This window comes from Anticarsia gemmatalis, chromosome Z (genome assembly GCF_050436995.1).
Source record: "Anticarsia gemmatalis isolate Benzon Research Colony breed Stoneville strain chromosome Z, ilAntGemm2 primary, whole genome shotgun sequence".
NCBI lineage: Eukaryota > Metazoa > Arthropoda > Insecta > Lepidoptera > Erebidae > Anticarsia > Anticarsia gemmatalis.
Window position 1 is genome coordinate 21317831 of NC_134776.1, and position 19019 is coordinate 21336849.

The following is a 19019-nucleotide window of genomic DNA, read 5'->3' on the forward strand; positions in this document are numbered from 1 at the left end:
CCCAATTAAAATCGAGAAGAAAGAAAATCGCATCTAAGCACTACAAATGATAAGCCAGACTTTTTATTTGAACACTCGAAATGCACCAGAAATTATTTGCGTGTAAATAACAACAGACAAGTGCTGCCTTCTACCGGGCACATTACCAAAACACAAGCGAGCAATCTATCAACATCCCCCCCCCCTTCGCTAGTGACGTCACTCCCGGCGTTAGCACACCGAGAGCGTTTTAATTAACTCTTATGAATATTCCAAGATAGCAAAGTGTAAATTCTCGTTCCTTGATAACGTATTAAGGTATTAAAGGGATTTTCAAACCAAATTTATTGCAGAAATATTGTTTCGAAGTTACACGGACCGAAAGTGTTATGAGATTAAGGATTTGATGTATTTGTTTGTTTTGCGAATACTTAAGTGAGATTTCTTTTGGAGAACATTAAACTTCGGAAATAAATCAGGCCCGACTTTTAGGTCTCTTTCAAAAATGGAGAGAGACTTAGCACGGACTTAATTCTTTGTGCAATTTATTGTTATAAATAATACTCCTAATGTATGAGAAATGAAGAAAGTGCTGGAAGCGGTGCTGGAGCGACAGCGAACGGTGGTAGAGCGTTAAATATTTTAAGTAAATAAAGTTAATCAAGACACAAAATAGCTATTTGTGGATCTGAAAAATATTTTTTCAAGCTTCAAGCCGATGGTAGGCGCAGTTGATACAAATTTTATAACTACGTCAATACAAAGCTAAAGTTTTGATCGTTAGCCAACCGGTAAGTGCGACTTGTATCAAAAGTCACCTTGTTTCGAAGTTATTGTTACGTGTAGATTCTATTTGACAAGCCAAGATAGCAGTGGAAACAAGGTATAAAAAACGAAAGTATACTTAACTAGGTATTTTGAAAGAATAAAAAAATACTTAGTTACGTAGTTTTTATATATACATATGTTTGTTAATCTCATGGGGTCAGGTAAAGGCCAAAAAACGCTGCAGCCCCTGCAGCCCCTGCTGCAGCCCCTACAAAGGTACCTTTTGTTTCGCATATTCTTACACTAATAGAAAAATGATCGCTTGAGAATTACTAAATCAATGTGTCATAATTATTATAGTGTTAACAACAAGTCTAGTGTGTGATTTTTACTCGTCATTGTAATAAGAAATTTATGATAGAACATAATAATCTAAACAAACGTATTTAGTAGTACAGAACTGATAGACTTTTCATCTATTTGCTTACACTGTACTTGTTAGATAGATTATGCGAAACTTCGTCGTGCAACTGGCGCTAAACAACCACAGCTTAGTCCCACAGTGTTAGAAATACCAGAAAAATCGCTTTAAATTCCCGCTATACAGTTACAATCCCAATAAAAGCATTGCCCCTGAGACTCAAAAGTTTCGAATCGAGCCGAATTTTCAGTCTGTCAGATTGGACAATTGTAAAAATTCACAGTATCGGAATAAAACTGTGTTCGCTGGGTAGGTTTTACAATTGACCCAATAACGTCAGCCGCGAATGTGTGAGTTGGAAATATTTGACCCGTTTGACTGTTCGACTGCGATACGTGTTTCATTTCAGTTTGTATTATTTTTTATTGATGAGGCTTAATTTTACTGTAACTACAATTTCCCTGCTACTCGGAGTATAAAGAGATATTATCTTGAAATGAAATCGGCTGTCAAAATTAACCTCACTCATAGATTAATTGGAAAAATTCACAAACTTACGAAACGGTCACTATTTTTTCAATTTGGGAATTCGACCCTTTCCTGCCACCACAATATACCAAACTACGAATTATTTTCTAAACAAAATTTAAAGAATCAAATCCACGACACTCCCTCCACGAGAAGGCTGGTAAATCCACACCCGGCCCTAAAATATATCAAAATACCCACCGCTATATAATATAATCTTATTTTTTCGTCCGTTCAATCATCCATCAGATCTCCCAGTACACATCTACCCTAACATTACTTAAGTCAAGCATCCTTGCCATCAAGCCGGCTGTCTCCTCGCATCTAAAGATTAAAATCAGCTGCTTACCAGTTTTACTGGCAATTTTGATCCGACAGTTTTTATCTCTTAAGAAACCCAGAGAGTAATCGGATTATGGTTATATTTTTACGCTAGTGCCAGTGACAAGTTGGGAATATTTTTATGGGGGATTTTTCAAAAGAAAATCTCTGTTGAAGTTCGAAAGTCGAAGATTTTCTTACGGTATTCTTAGGTGGGAATTTGTTTTTGTGACTGGAACTTAGGAACTTGTGAATTATTCAATTTAACGAAAGAATTGAACTTGATTCTGGTTTATGCTATAGCTAGTTTTTAAGGAATCCTGAACCTTATTAACTTATTACCTACTCTAGTTAGTAGTCATATTGTCAAAGCGTTTAAGTGTGACCATTCAATCATCCAAAAACCGGCTAAGTACCTGTTTTGGATTCTGAAAATAGAAAAAATCGTAAACTAATCTCGTTTATAGTAACACTTAGGACAAAAATTTTACGTCCACGCAGAAACAGTTATGGGGAATAATATCTTCCTATTCATGTATAAATACACTAACAATTGCTTTCCAAAATTGCACTAACTACCTGAAAAATTTTAAAAAGATTTGTATTTTTATCATAATGTCTTTACAGCAATAAAAAGCACAATTTTAATCTACTTTTTCATTTAAAATGAATGTTAAACAAGCAGCTAATTGCTCTATCATTCGGAACATTGGCCAGCATTACTTTATCCATCGGTTTCTGCTGCGTTTACCGCAAATAACTGCAAATAACTGCATCGGTTACAATACAATGTGGACTGATGAATCGTGATTACGATTCATATTTCAACCGAGAGAAAGAGAGAGAGAGAGAGAGATAGTGAGAGAGTGGGAGAGAGTTCGGATGTGCTGAGCATTAATTTATTTGAACTTTTTGCTTTTTAGGAAGAATCTTTTAGACTTCGTGGGAAGGTGTAGTACATTTAAAAATAGGGTTTTTAGGGTCATGTGTCGTTTGTTGTATTTATAACTCGTTACTTGTTATGTGATTATTGAGTTAAATTATATCGTAAATAAGTATTAGAAGCAAGAACTTTATGTATGTACAGGTCGTCTTCAGTATTTGTGAATATGTATATTATAATAATAATTTTATCTTTCTAAATCGTTGCCGACTAGATAATAATAGTGAAATTTACTTACCAATCCAGTTTTATATTAATGATGAATATATTTGAAATGGTTAAAATAACTGTGGCTTCATGACTTGATAATTGTTGTTAGAAATCACAATTTCTGTATGTTATATTGGCTTTGTATCTGCGACTGATATGATAATAATAGTTACATCTTACATTTTATTTCAAAATTTACTAATTATTACTTTAATTCGTAAACATCAGATGTCAGCATACAAACAAAGTGAATATCTTACTTTAAATTCCAACAATCTATTCTCAATCCAAATAAAAAAGAAAGTATTTATCCAGTTCTATTTACCCTGCATAATTACGAACTCGGAAACAGTGCTAAATACATTTAACCTCTTAAATTTACCCCAATTTAAGGGGAAAGATAAAAAAAACTGGGGAAACTAACACAGATCACGTAGCAACACAATTAATTTGAACCTTCTCTTATTTCAGATCCTGGTCCTAAAAGGAAAATTAAGTTGCTCGGCTTTTTAGCGGGAGGTAAGTGGGTTCGACCCCTGTTTGAGTGTTTTTAGTTTAAGAGTTCACGTCACGATTTTTTTGGAGGTAATTAATGATTATGTGAGGAAACACGCTTTAGGTTTTGGCACATGTAGGTTAGAATAGAATCGGGATATTTCCTTTTAATCTTCATGATTAAGATTGCACTGTAGCGCGCATTTCCGCAGTGAGTATTCTCGAGTGAAGAGAGTTTTACATATAAAATGTAGTGTCAAAACAGTTCCTACGGCACCCCCTAGAGGCGCTGATCAGGTTTTCATACAAATTTCTTGATAGATAGCCGGTTATCGATTCGTTGGGAAACCCTCTATTGTCATCCCAGTTTGAAAAATTTTAATATCTAACTAACGTGCGTGTTTTTGTGGGTAAAATAAAAAAAAGTATTTGGATGTTAACTTTTGACAAAAAGAAGCCTATATTTGATTTCGGGTCACCTGTCGTCAAACGAAATACCATTATTATCTTTTAAGAGAAGTTTAACACCGAAATCGTAGCAAACAGACGGACAAACTGATTTCCACGTCTATATTATTATGTAAAGAAATTTTAAGTGTCAAATCATGCCTCACGTTATATGCTTTCAGACAATACATAGATTTTTCCTCTCGCTATACGCTCAAACGTCATGCTAAAAGCCTTTTACAAGTAAAATTGATAGAGATTGCTCCGAGCTATGAACGATTTGTACGTAATTGTGAATGAATAAAAGGGTTTTGATTGTGAATAACGCTTGATTTATCAATCAACGTGCTATTGTGGAGAGAAAGTAGAATTTTAATACATTGTTGCGATTGAATGGATGGTTAAAAATTCGTGGGTAGATTTTTAAAATTAGTCTGATGGCTGACTTCGTTTTAGAAAGTTAAAAAAGTAATGCATTTTATTGTTTTCAGAAACTGTCTTGATGATGATGATAAGTGCATAAAACCAGTATAGGCTATACCCTAAGGCCTTTCTGATGTTGTTTCCTAGCAATGCAACTATTTAAAACTACATTTTTACCGCGACTTCGTCTGTATGGTTGGTGACTTAGAACAGAATTTTAGCGGGTGCCTACGTCAAAATATCTACCTGCATGCCAAATTTCGTGCGTTGTAAGATCACTGTGCTAGTCAGTAACCTTTGAGTTACATATATTTAGATTGATGTTTTTGGAACTGATCCCCCACAAATTGGCATTTTTTCAAAAATAATGATTACCAGTCGTTGGCATTTTTAAAAGTAACGCAGCTTTTATATGTTCTTTACTTTTCTGTCAGTACTATAGTTTATCTCCATGTCTCATAATTTCCCAGTTTTCAAATGAAGTATAAAGTTTTTATTTTTCCCAACGATTGTAAGTAACGATGTAAACAAAACAACGAACTGAAATCCGTTATCATCACGGTCGGTCGAGCCGCTTGTTTCGGAACTAAATCGGACAGGTAGCGGATTCGAATCCATTGTAGTTACCAACTCGACCGGGGGCGCGTAATTGAACTTGATACTAACTTGCCTGCTTTTGCTCATTTGAAAGTTTAGCGTGAAGATTTAGATAGGTGATGCACATTTTGTGAAAAGCGATAGATGAAGGGTGCTTTTGCTATGTGATTTTTTTTTTTGTAGAGAACATAGAATGTTATGATACAGTAATATGGAACTAGTTATTGACAGTAATAGTGAAAAACATAATTAGAATTTCAGAACTACGATATAATTCGATCGAAACGTCGGGTAAATAAATAAGTTATCCTAACCTTTAATTTCCAATCGCGTTTAAGAGACCTTGCATTATAATATTATGTGTACAAGTCGCGACAGTTTAAAAACTTTAAACATAATTGTGTTGTTCTCATGATGATTTATGAAAACGTATATTAGTTGAAAATACGTTTGGATTTTTCATAATTCTATCCGTTATAATATAGCAGTCATAAATGAGTATCTTCAATATGTAATGAAATATATTTTTCAAGAACTATATAGTAGGCGTACGTAGTTATAGTAGGCATAGCATCGATATTTTAACACAGTCCTACAACAACACAAAACACTATTCACACACTATTCTTAGATCTAACTAAGTTTGTAGGTTAAGCTCTCACACAGTTATACAAGTTAGTATACACTACAGCAAAAGCAGCAAATATTAAGCTTAGCGTTAAGTGATTCAAAAAACATTCCAGCATATAACTTACTGACTAAAATAATTTTCGCAAACTGAGTATTAGCTAAATATGTTGTTTAACGGAAAGGGTAACGGTCTCGAGTTTGATTCCCGAGTTAGGCATCGTTCTTTTATTGCTATTCTTAACAGTTTGTTGTCATTAAAATTAAATAAACAAACAATTTTGATAGATTAAAATACCAAAATTTACTCAGCAAATCGATGCGTTACGTCAATTTAAACTTTGTACTCGTAAGTTAGTATTCATAGGTTGAGCACTAACAAATCCTAAGACCTAAATAGTTATACAAGTAGTACTTCAGTTTAAATGCTAAGCTTCAGTTGCGTGAAGTGATTTAAATAACATTCCAGCACTCACTACAATGCTAGGTATGTTTAAATGTTTAGAATTAAATGTTCTCCTTATTTAATAGCCGTCTTGTATGAGATTCAAATAAGATATGTTTAAACATTTGTCGTCTATTTGCAAGATAACTTTTTCAAGAAAATATATTATTGCTGCAGTATAATAGATGTCGTACCAAGTGGTGTTCTTTGATCTCTGCAAACCCTATGGGTAAAAAGCATGGTAATATGCATGTATTAAAGAATATAAGCCGAATTCAAACTTAATTTTTTTACAAAACACTCAATCCTATTTAATTTAACAATACAATTAATTAAAACAAAAAGAAAACATAATCATATACAACGTGGACTCATAAAAAACTCATTTGTATTATATTAACATTACTAAAATGACTGGCTCCTTTATTACGATACACACGTAATTTGATAACACGTGTAATAACATGACATGTATTTATGTTCATTATAGAGGATAATTACATTGTTAAACATTAAATTGTGTTGAAATAAAATCTGACTTAATACCATACCATCTCATATACCATACAACCTCTATATTAGCTAAATTAAAGCACATAAAAAAATAATGTTCTCTTTGCCGATATCCGGCCACAGCGGCCAATTTCATTGAAAACGACCCCTACTTCACAATACACAGGCAAAACATAGACTGGTAGGACGGATAACCTGCATTACAAGTGAGAGGTCAGGCGCAGGACCGACAGAGACGCGAGCTCTTTTAGGTACGTAGGTCTACAAGGTTAACTTTTAGACAAAAATACTCACAAAAGACAGGTTGTGGCAGTCGGACGACCGCGCCTCAGATGCAGTCAACCACATATTAAAAGACTATCATTAAAAATATATACATAACTGGTAACAGGGGGACAATTCCCTAACTGACTGTCGACGACCGAAAGATTGATAGACTATCAAGAAATTTGTTACGAAAAACTGATAAACACCGCAATTTTCCGCAGATGCTATCGATCAGCCGCTTGACATTTAAAATGTACTTAAAAATTCGTTTCCACAGCTCCCACTTAAAGCGCTGATCAATAGCCCGATTATCTACAGTCGGTACTGTCGAGTATCGAGAATTTGACATTTAAAATGTACTACAAAAATGGTTCCTACGACACCCACTAGAGGCGTTGATCACATTTTCATCCAAATATCTCAATAGTTAGCCTGTTGGCGATAGCTGGTATTGGTGAAGAATAATATCGCTACTGGTGTTTTATGCAGCATTTGCCAAAAACGGTTGTCAATAGTCGATAGTGTTGTAGAAAATCGCGTTACAGCGCTCCTAGCGTATTCCGCAAGAATTATTTTTAAGGTAATTTTAAATGTCAAACGCTAGTTTAACATTTAAAATTACCTTAAAAATAATTAACGCTCTGAATAGAAAATCACGCTGGAGACTGGAGTTACGTTGAAATTTGATCTTACAGATTTTCTGTCGTTTCAAGAAATTAAGATTATTATGTTAAGTTACTTGACACGTGTTTCATAAATAAAATACTTGATGTTGAGTTTCCCGGACATCGTGGGATTAATTTCTATACATAACAACTATTTGTGTTGATATTATAATAGTGTTGGATATTATAACGTCCTGTTCGTCATTATACATATTATCCACCCTCATTATATATCATACTCAAAAAATCACTGTTAGTTAGTTCTTCTGCTGCGCTAACAAGACTTTTTATTTATTAAAAGCGATTACTGACCACCTCTGTTGTACGATTGGTAGTGTGTCCCACTGCTGATCGGTATCTGCTTGGACTCGATGCCCGGGTCAGCCAAACTACTATTGGTATTTTCTTATTTACATTAGGATATTTTATAATACTAACCAAGTGCCCGCTCGCCCCTTCATATGGGACTAGCCTTTTTAATGGCAAAATGAGTGTATTTCATACACCTTTGCCTACACCACCGGTTTAATAGGTATTATGTATATATGTTTGTGCAAAGCAATTAAGCGAACATCGTAAACCTTGAATTCATAATCAAATGGCACAATTCACGCAAATCAAAAGCATAATGACAACAAAGTTTCGACTTGAACAAGCAAGCTAAGAGCTTGTTCACACTAGACTATGTAACACCGACACTGAAGCGTAACATTGAAAATATTAATGTTATTGCCGACTAATGACTAATGACTACCGACCACCGGCTTGTCATCGAGACATTTTGTATGAAAAACTGATCACACCTCTAGCGGGCGTTGTTTTAACTATTTTGGCAGTACATTCTTAATGTCAAACTTTCGATACTCGACAGTACCGACTGTACAGAATAGCGCTGCTCATCTGTTGCCTGATAACAGTATCTGAGTTTGACATTTAAAGTGTACTGCAGAAATAGTTCCTACGACGCCCGCTAAAGGCGCTGATTAGATTTTCATGCAACATGTCTGGATAGCTAGCCGGTTGTCAATAGTCGGTCGCAGTAGAGAGTAGCGGTGGTTGGGGACTTTGCATAACCTTAAGAACTGTTTAAAAGAACGCATTCAAGGTTCTATCACGAAGTCTTTCTTCACTGTTAGAGCAAGTGATAATTATTTTTAATACACGTATAACTTCGAAGTCCTTAGTGTGATGCCTCGGGTTCTATCCGTCAACCACTTGCATGGGAGGTACCAACTTATACCACTAGGCTATCTTGGGACTCGGTTTCAGTATCAGTAAAAACCAAATTTTAATAACATTTTGCCTTAAAACCAAGTGTACACAAACCCTAAATATTCAAGTATTTGCTTGTTATTGGTAGCTATTTATCAATTGAACCCATTACGGTATCGACCGGCGAAGTTTGGTAACATTAATTCATTGGTGAGACCCGAAGGCCGTTATAGGGATCCGCAGATAAACATTGTGTAGCTCGATCGTTACATTTGGGGGCAGTTATTATAATAAATCGACGGATTTTGGTGTCGTATTCAAAGAGTATATGTATGGAATTTAGTTGGAGGCTTTTCTTTGAAAGTATTTTAAGAGAATTTAGACTTAGGTTTTCTTTTTTAACGTTAAGCGGTCTATATATAAATGTCGGACTGTAAAGAAGCTTAATAATTATAGTAAGAAGTATTACTCAAGATATTTATAAAGGTGAAGATATTGCTATTACAAAGACACTTTCACCAGGCGTGGCTATCAGTAGCGCGAATTTCTATTAGAACTGTGGGCTAGTGGAAGTAACGCGATTTAAATTACTTGAAATAATAGTTTTTGCAATATACATTAAAAGCACTGACAGTAGTTAAGGATTTCATGCAAGACTATAACTAGATATGAATCGGATTTCGTCAGTCTATAGTATAAGGAATTCGTGAACCTTGTATTTTAACACACATATGTAATTATTAACAACTAGTTTCTTCATTATTTTAATGTTAGTAAAAGCACCGGAGACATCATCATCATCATAAAAATCGGTCGTTTCTAGTATGCCATTGTGCATTACCATGAAAAACACAGTAAAAAATGCAGTTTTCCACCTAAATACGAAAAAACTAAAGCAATCTTTCTACATCGTACAACTCACGTTACATATACATATATGAGATGCTCGCTTATAAAACATGCAGCCGCGTAAATTTCCTCCCAAACCATTTAACTCACGTCGAAAATTTACGGCCGCATTACAAAACTAATACCTTTGAAAAAATGGCTAGTTTTACCCGAAAATATAAGCGGAAAGCTTAATAATTTAGTAGTTGGGAGTCCGGAATCGTTTCTGCACAGACTATTGTTTGATCCAGCTACTATTTATTCTGTTGTTGAATTTTGTATCCACGGAAATTTTCGTGTTGTGCAAAAGTTTTGTAAATATGTGGTAGATGTCCTTTATAAACGCATTGGGCTTTAATTAATTACGTTGAATTAATTACTGGTGATGATTATTGTAAACAAAATGGGTGATTATGATACTCGTTCATTAAAACTTTTTTTTTACCTTTACAATTATTATCCCCAGAGGTGTAGATAGTGGTTGTAGCCAGTGGTCACTGGAAACATGCGTGATTATTGTACAAATTTATATGTGTCGAATTAGTCACTCAAAACAATAGATTCACAGAAATTATTTCTTTTTATACGCTCTATTAGTTGTTATAGTTGACTGTTAACGAAAAATTATGTCTGTATTATATCTCAAATGCCTAGGCTATGTAATTTTTCTCATGAAGGGTGTTGAAATAGTAATTATTACGCACTGATAAATTTTATTAGGCACTCATTTGATACCAACAAAAATACTAAACTGTGACGGCACTACACCGTATTTCTATACTAAAATGTGCTTTTAACATTTCATAAAGAGTAGCTGATTTGAGTGTTGTCAAACCAAATTCTTCTTGAAAGAACAACTTCCACGTTTTAGATTTTATATATCACTTTAAGCCACTGTACTGCTACTAGAATGTTTCGGAAAAAAATAACATCTAACCCAACATAGACCTCGAACCGAAACCTTATGATCAGCAGTCGAATAAACCGAGTTATTTAGCAATATAAATATTTATTTAGGTTGCTTTGTATTCAGAATGAAACTGCCTAGGGTTGGGAGTAGTGGAAAATAAAAGGCTAAGCTTAGACGATAAATTACTTGGAGTTAGGGCTGCTTACATTTGTAACACTCGCTGTTGCGGTCGAAGGGATCCTACAGAACTAGTGCTTAGATTATATCTATACCTACTAGAATAGATAGAAAACATTCAGATTTATTTTGTTCCTGTCTTTTTGAATTACTGTTTTGTTTTTGTACGACTGTTCTAATTTTCTCTCTTCATTAATTTTATCTCTATTTTGGTAGATTTAGAGCTGATTAATGTCACACTGCTGCCTGTAATATGGGGGGTTAGGCCTTGAGTTCATCACTCTAGCCAAATACAGATTGGCGACTTTGCATACCTTCAAAAACTGTTCTAAAAACTCACAGGCGTGCAAGGTTGTATCACGATGTTTTCCTTCATCATTGGAACAAGTGATAATCTAATACACACATAACTTCGGAAAGTAATTGGTGTGTTGCCTTATTTTTGAACCGTCAACCACTTTATTCTTACCGGGAGAAAAGCCTTGAGACAAGAATGGATTAAAAACTTACTTAGTAAGTTACGTAAGGCATAAACCTCCGAACGCTCAGCTATCGCTTACACCCATTTAATTCTTAAAACATTCCACAAAAGTAAATTATCTACCTTCAACTCGCTTTAATCAGAAAGCCTTAAATTAACTTTCTCCCGGTAGATGGCGCGACGGATATGACTAAATGTAATTACGTCACCATCCAATTAGTGCATAATGGATCCCTGTTACCTCCGCGTCTAACCTTTACGATAATTAAGAGAAATATTTAAATTTTATGCATTTGTTTTGTTAGAGTATCGATTGAGGGTTTGAGTGGGTAATTGTGTGATGGAAGTAGATTTTTGATTGGGTTATGTAAGGCTTTTGGGGTTTTCTTTTGTAATTTTCTTGGGTTTTTAAGGTGTTTGTTTTGACGTTGAACTATATTATGATGTTTAACAGTATATTTTTGCTTGTGTGATTGTGAAACCTAGATTCAAAGAAGGCAATTGGGTTTATTTTTTCAAAGCAATGAATTTGTAAACTGTATGCTTGTGTTTTAATTAAGTTAAAATGAAGCATATAATAAACTTGCTCTAATTAATTAAACCTTTGGAACACAATACTTAAGTCTCTCTTTATTGGTTGCATTTATGGCAATTTTTGAGACAAAATTCGTATTTTTTCCTGCGTAATATACTTCCTTCCTATGATAACCTATTCAGAGATTATAAGCTTAACTCAATGAATAAGAGAGTAAACACACGGTGCTTGTCAAAGAAGCCTTCAATGTGCCACAGCTTAAACGATGTTAAAACGTTCACAAGAAATAGTTAACGGAGATCCGTGTGTCACACCGTAGCGTAACATTTTAGGAGTTCTTACGCTTGTTTTCGAGCGACGCTGAATCGTTTGCGTATGTCGGTCTTGCAATCCGTCGTTTGCGTGTTAGGCTTGCTACACACATATGCGGTTCGGCAATATTTACTTGTTCGGTTTCTGACAATCGGGTTAATCTGTACATTCTTGGTTTTGCCGCCCGGCTAAGCCGATTAATGCCGAACCGAATATAGGTGTAGCAAGCTTTACTTATAAAGCCTGCTGCGCACATCAGTGTTGCTGTGCTGTGTCACATAATTATAACATTGTGTATATACGCTCGACGGTGGCACGCTCGACGGGTGCCACCGTCATCAGTGTAGGAAGAAATAATTGCCACAACTGACTACACTACAACTCGCATACGGTGGTTCATCGATTGGATTGAAACTCAATGTTCAAGGTTTTCAGGCTTATAATATTACAAAAATATAATACACATAAGGCTACATTGGTAAACGATAAACTATTGTTTATGTGTTATCAAAGTTATTTTAGAAGCTATGAAATCCGAACAATGAATTTTAACAGTAAGCCAATTTCAGAATAGTGGTAAACTTCAATTATTTGTCAATAAATTCCTGTATTTCTAACTAGATCTATCATAACGTGAAATATGCGTGTTATTGCAAATAGATTCCAACACACATTCTTGATTGCATTCCATCTAATTTCCAATTTAATTAATTAATTTAATGCAGTGTATATAATCTCAAACGAATAAATCTATCTTAACTACCACCATTTACAGCGCAACAGGTTGCATCAAATGCAAAGACGAGATCTGAAAAATATGAATTTATTTTCGAAGAAATTATTAATTTCCAATCATGCTAACGGCATTGGAATGCGAATTCCTCGGCCAAAGAGATGAAAAAAAAGGCTGTAGCCACCACCTCGCCTGAAAGAATATTTTAATTGCATAAGTACTGCTAATCGCACTAATTTCTACTGATAATATCTTTTAATAAAGACTTTTGCGGTGATAGGGAAATTTATAATTATACCGTTTATGTAAATGAATATTTTTATTTTAAATAGTTTTATGGAAATTGATTCTAAAAGTTGGGATAGAGATATTTTTGGCAAAGTAAATAGCAGTAACTGATAAAAAACTGCTATATTTTCAAAATATTTCCTATGAATATCGGAATACGAAAATAAAAACAATTTCACGTCTGTATTGGAAGCCTTACAATGAGCTGGCATTTCACCTTTTGGCTCCATTCTAAAGAAAGCTTATAATTCTTTAGCAAACAGATTTCAATAACAGTTAAACTATACATAAAAAAGGGTCATGCCCACTTTAATAGGTAATGAGTTAAATAAAATATATTTAATTAATAAAAAAAGATTAATGTCCCCGCTAAGCTAGTCTCCTCCCGTGAGGGAGGGGTTAGGTTTTGAGGACACCACGACCAATGGGGATTGTTCACTTTTTTTAAATGCTATGAATCATGGCTTAGCCTTTTTTCCAAACTATGTTGGAGTCGGCTTCCAGTCTCACCGGATGCAGCTGAATACCAGTGTTTAACATGGAGCGACTGCCTATCTGACCTCCACAACCCAGTTACCTGGGATATACACGATACCCTTCGGTAAGACTGGTTGTCAGACTTTCAAGCTTCTGACTACTGTTAACGACTGTCAAAGATCTTCGAAATTGACAGCTATTTATTTATTATTTTAAATGCTATGAATATTTAATTAATTAATATTGAAATTAGTTTCTTAAAATACTATATATTTTCAAAAAATAGAATAAAAACCTAAGTTAAAAAAATATGAACAATCCCCATTGCGGGTTGGGGACTTTGCGTACCTTCAGGAACTGTCCTAAATAACTCTCAGGCATACAAGGTAATGAGTAATAGCCCAAAAAATGTGGCAGAATACAACAATAATGTATTGTATTGATTAGAATCATTTTAAAAAATACATTACGGTGTGATACACCCCCGTTTAGGTCTTAACCGAATTATCTGAGAAATTGAACAGCCTTCAACAGCCCGAGTCGATATAGATGGGTCGGCTTAATACAGCCACGCTGTACTTAGAAGTATTTGTACTGAGATTAGTGCTTTGTATTTGAAATGTAAAAGGATATTTTTAGTATACCAGTTTTTAAGGGTCACTTGAGAAATAGTTGACTCTGCGTATGAGCGCCTATTGCCATCTACCGGGTACGTTACCATAGTACGAATAATATTTGAAATATTATAATATTGATTAGAAAAGACCAACATATTATAATAGTACTTTACCCGACTAAAGAATCAAATCAGAAAACTCATCATACGTAGTCGGAAAATCCGTAAAAATGTAAGTATAAAAATAAAACAAAAGAAAATTGTTATCACCTATTTGGTAAAATCCTTGACTACCCGTCCAGTAACGTGCGTCGTAGAATTTTGAGCCAGACGACTTTAGGCTCATATTTTGATATTTCGGAACACGCAATTTTAATGGACATTAAAGAAAAAATATAACCCACTTCAAGTAGAAGTCTAAGAGCAAAAAATGTTAAAACTGTACTGACTTTTCCACAGTTTTTGTTAATATTTCGGGAGCAAGTTAAGTTAAACATCGTTCCGTTTGTATACAAAGTTGCTTTGATCTGAGCGCGGTAATTAGGTCAAGGCCACAGCACTGCTCTCTTTAACACCACTACTAACGTTGTATGAATGTTGCATGATTCTGCTTGTTCATGTTTTTATTTATAGCTGTCATTTGTCGCATTCTAGCAACGACTTTTAAGAAATCTGAACCTTATTTGATTTTTAATTATATGACTATGTAACTAGAAGTGAAAAATAAATAGAATTTCAGATTCTACCTGTACCTTAATAAGTAATATCCGGGTTAAACCAAATTTTATTTTCAGAAAAGCCTATTTTGACCATGAAATGAGCCCCCTCTTTTTTATGGTATAGCACACCACCCGATCTTCTTTTCTTATACAGAATAATGTTTCTACCAGGATTTATAAAGTAGTTTTAAAATTAAGAAAACATTAATAAAAATGGCTGTCAATACTGCAAACTGACTATAGTGCAGCACAGACGACAGACTATCCGTGACACACTTTTTAGTCTGTGAAAATAGAACTTATGCCATTATATGCAGTAACGCACACAACGCGCAAAAAGTCCGGCGCATTACTACATATAATTACGTAAGTTCTATTTTCACAGACTAAAACGTGCGTCAAGGATAGTCTGTCGTCTACGTTGCTCCTTAATCATATTTAACTAGTTGCGCTCAGCAACATTCTCGCACGGAGCCTTCCTGATAGGTAGTGGCAGCTTACTGGTATTTGAGATGAGCGTCTCCGTGCTTCAGACAGCACGTATCGGTAGAAGACATCTAAGCTTTTGGACACATTTTCGTACAACATAAAGAACGTAAAACCAGTACAATAAAGTTTTTTTTTCCACATTTAGAAGGGGTTAGACTTAAGCCCACCTTGTAATGTATTATTATTGTTTTAACATTGAAATGTTGCATTGCAATAGGTTGGAATGATTTACTACTCGCGTACGAGGTGAATGTTAAATCTATACTAATCTATACTAATATTATAAAGCTGAAGAGTTTGTTTGTTTGTTTGTTTGTTTGAACGCGCTAATCTCAGGATCTACTGGTCCGATTTGAAAAATTCTTTCAGTGTTAGATAGTCCATCTATTGAGGAAGGCTATAGGCTACATAACATCACGCAAGGGCCATTAGGAGCGGAGTAGCAATGAGCTAAAAAAAGAAAAGCTACAAAAACGGGGAAAATTATGACCACACCTCTCTTAGGTGACGCAAGCGAAGTTGCGCGGGTCAGCTCGTCCAACTATATTTTAAGTATAATTAAAAAATACGAAAAACGAACCCTTTCTCAAAGATAACAATCCCTTTCCACCTGTAAACAAACTTTAATTACGAAAAGCTACTAAAAAAGCCCTCCAACTAGATCATGGTTTAATCCAGGAGACACGAATTCTCTCAAAAAGATAATCTTTTCAAACAATTTAATTACTTTTAAAGCCCTTGTTTAGCTCTTTATTATGTATTCTGTAGGTTGGGTTACCTGTTCTCTGTCACAAAAACTGTTTTTGTCCCTTTCTCACTTGTTGCTTTTGTATTTGCTGTCCTTGTCGGGTGTGTTTGACGTGTGTTCGGGTTGAGCTTCAGTTTTTTACGGTTGAGATCCTTGAAATTGTTTTTGTTAAGTCTTGTGTAATTTTATTAATGTCTTCAACCCTGAAAATCTACGTAAGATTATGATTAATTTCAATTCCACATTATAGGAAAGGCTTTATAATTTTTTTACGTACCCACGTACCTATTTTTGAAACAGATGAAGTTAAATTAAGACACAGATAGACTGGTATATAATCTACAATCGTTACAATCGAGTATCGAGAGATTGACATTTAAAATTAGCTAAAAAATTGCTCTTATGGCACCCATTAAGGCCATTGATTAGGTTTTCATACAAAATTAGTCGATAGTATTTAGAATCACCTCTATGTACTTTCTCGTTTACTTACATACCTGTAGCGCTATTCTCTTCAACCAACTATCGAGTATTTTGAATTTGACATAAAAAATGTACTGCAAAAATAGTTCCTATGGCGTCTGCTGGAGGCGCTGATCAGATTAACATCTAAATTTTCTCTATAGCTAGCCGGTCGTTGGCAATCGATAGTAGTAGAAAATCGCCTCTTAGTATATAAATAATCTAATTGTCCTGTACACTAAAGCTCAACCCCACCGTATATACTTGATGGTTTCAACTAGATTGCGTTAGTTATGACACAGGATTAAGGTCGTGAGTACCAGGCTTAGAGAACACCAAGCGTTTTGTTTATGAAATATACAAATGTTGAACAATGGTGAATAAGGACAGGTTTTTATGTGCTATGGTGTTGTGGAAAGTGGGTATTTTTCTTTATAATTTATAATACTTGAAAACCACTTCAAGTATTATAAATCTTAGTGTTATGTTTTAAGTCTCGAAAGATATATTTATATAATTTTAGTTAATTTCATACAGCTGATTAACTAATATATCAGAAAGAATCTGTGCGGCTGCTGATCATGAGGTCTAAAGTTAGATTTCCACGTAATAATTTGTTTTTCTTTTTATTCATTTCTCGATTGCTAATCCTACCCTAAGATGTGTCCGCTACCGGGTAGTGAGCACTTCATTAACGAGACTATTATGAACTACAAAAGCATAATATCTATATAATGAAACACTTCAGTCTACACCTTAATCAACGTGAGCTCAAAGTCTTCTTGATTATGGCTCAGACAGTGAACAGTAGTAAGTTAGATTTATCTATTTTTAGCTGATCCCGCAAACTTTGTATCACCGATTTTTAGTAAATGAATAAATATTCTTTTCTTTTTTAAATGTTGTCTCACAAAGCGCCGTTCACGCGTGATGGCGTGACCAAGGGAAATAATAATTATTAGACATAGATTTACTTATATTGATATTTTCTTGTTACAGCGAGGATGGTAAACCCGTGTGAGCGTCGCTCGATAGCGTGTCTCCTGCTGGCCATCACCGCCGTGGTGGCGGCGGCGTCCTACGACCGCGAGCGGCTGGAGATCGCCAAGCAGATCCTCGAGGAAGTGCCTCTTACCGACGGGTGAGTTTTATTATTTTTTTCCTTTTTAAAAAGACAACTCCCGCACTAAGAATTTCTCTTGTGTCGCGGGGACTTTTACAAACATACAAACAACGGACACAAAGTACAACCAGACCCGAAATCACGACCTCCCGACGCAATGGTAGCGGCGTGGCGACCTAAACCACTGCGCCACGAAGGCAGCATGACTGTTTAGCATGACATTTAATAATATTATAGGATAAGGTACATTTAATTACAATATTGTACCTACAATTGGCTAGAGTGGGAGACTCAAGGCCTAACTCCTCCCTCAGTGCGGGAGGAGACCCTTGACCAGCAAAGGGTAAAAATATTTACTGGTAATTTACAAAAGTCAGATTTAGTATATAAGGAAAAAAACGTAGGTTATGAACTACCTTGTGCGTTACCTACATCTAGATTTATGATTTAATCGAAAGTCCTAATTGATTCGTAACAAGTCGTATATAATTTTGGAAACGAAGCTTTATTCTGGCTCCTTTTTACATAATATTCGTCATAGCCGAAAAAGCAAACATATTCATAAAACACAAACTTTTTAATCTCTGCTAAAATACTCGGAAGCGCAATCAGAATAAGTTATACAACATAAAACCACTAGCTTGCTACATGTTAAAATTTCTCACTAATTGACAAGTTATATTAAACAAGATAACCGACAGTTACCGTTCGCAATCAGAAAGATAAACAATCATCTGTTAAAATAAACCAACTGAACATTTACTTTTAGCCCAAAATTCAGCAATTTTCCCCAAATAAAACAGTTTTCCCACTAAAATCAAATAGTTCCCCGAATTCGGGTGAAACCGTCGACGCAGCTAGTTTAGCGTAAGTGGAAAGTTGGCCGCACATTACGAAAACTCATAATTACGTAACAAAACGTGTTATAGACCAGCGACTTAGTATAGAGCCAGGCAAGGCTTCGGCTGAGTGAGCTATGTTTAAAATTTAGAACATCAGTGACCTGCAGCGGATCTCTACGGTGGTTACTGTCGAGTATCGAAAGTTTGACATTTAAAATGTACTGCCAAAATAGTTCCTAGCAGATTTTCAAACAAAATTCCTCGATGATAACCCGATTGTTGGTTGTCGATAGTAGTAAAGAAACGAGCTAGAGCACGCTGAAGCGTGAATATGGACTTTATGATACAATTACTTTAT

General features: G+C 34.9%; 1 protein-coding gene across 1 annotated transcript in view; it reads left to right on the forward strand.

The window, feature by feature from the left end:
- Positions 1-19019, forward strand: part of LOC142986197 (dipeptidase 1-like) — a 253941-nt gene that overhangs the window by 106100 nt on the left and 128822 nt on the right. Inside the window, exons 3-4 of the mRNA XM_076134534.1 lie at positions 3642-3689; positions 17696-17837. Coding sequence (XP_075990649.1) covers positions 3642-3689; positions 17696-17837 — 190 coding nt within the window. The remainder of the gene's footprint in view (positions 1-3641; positions 3690-17695; positions 17838-19019) is intronic.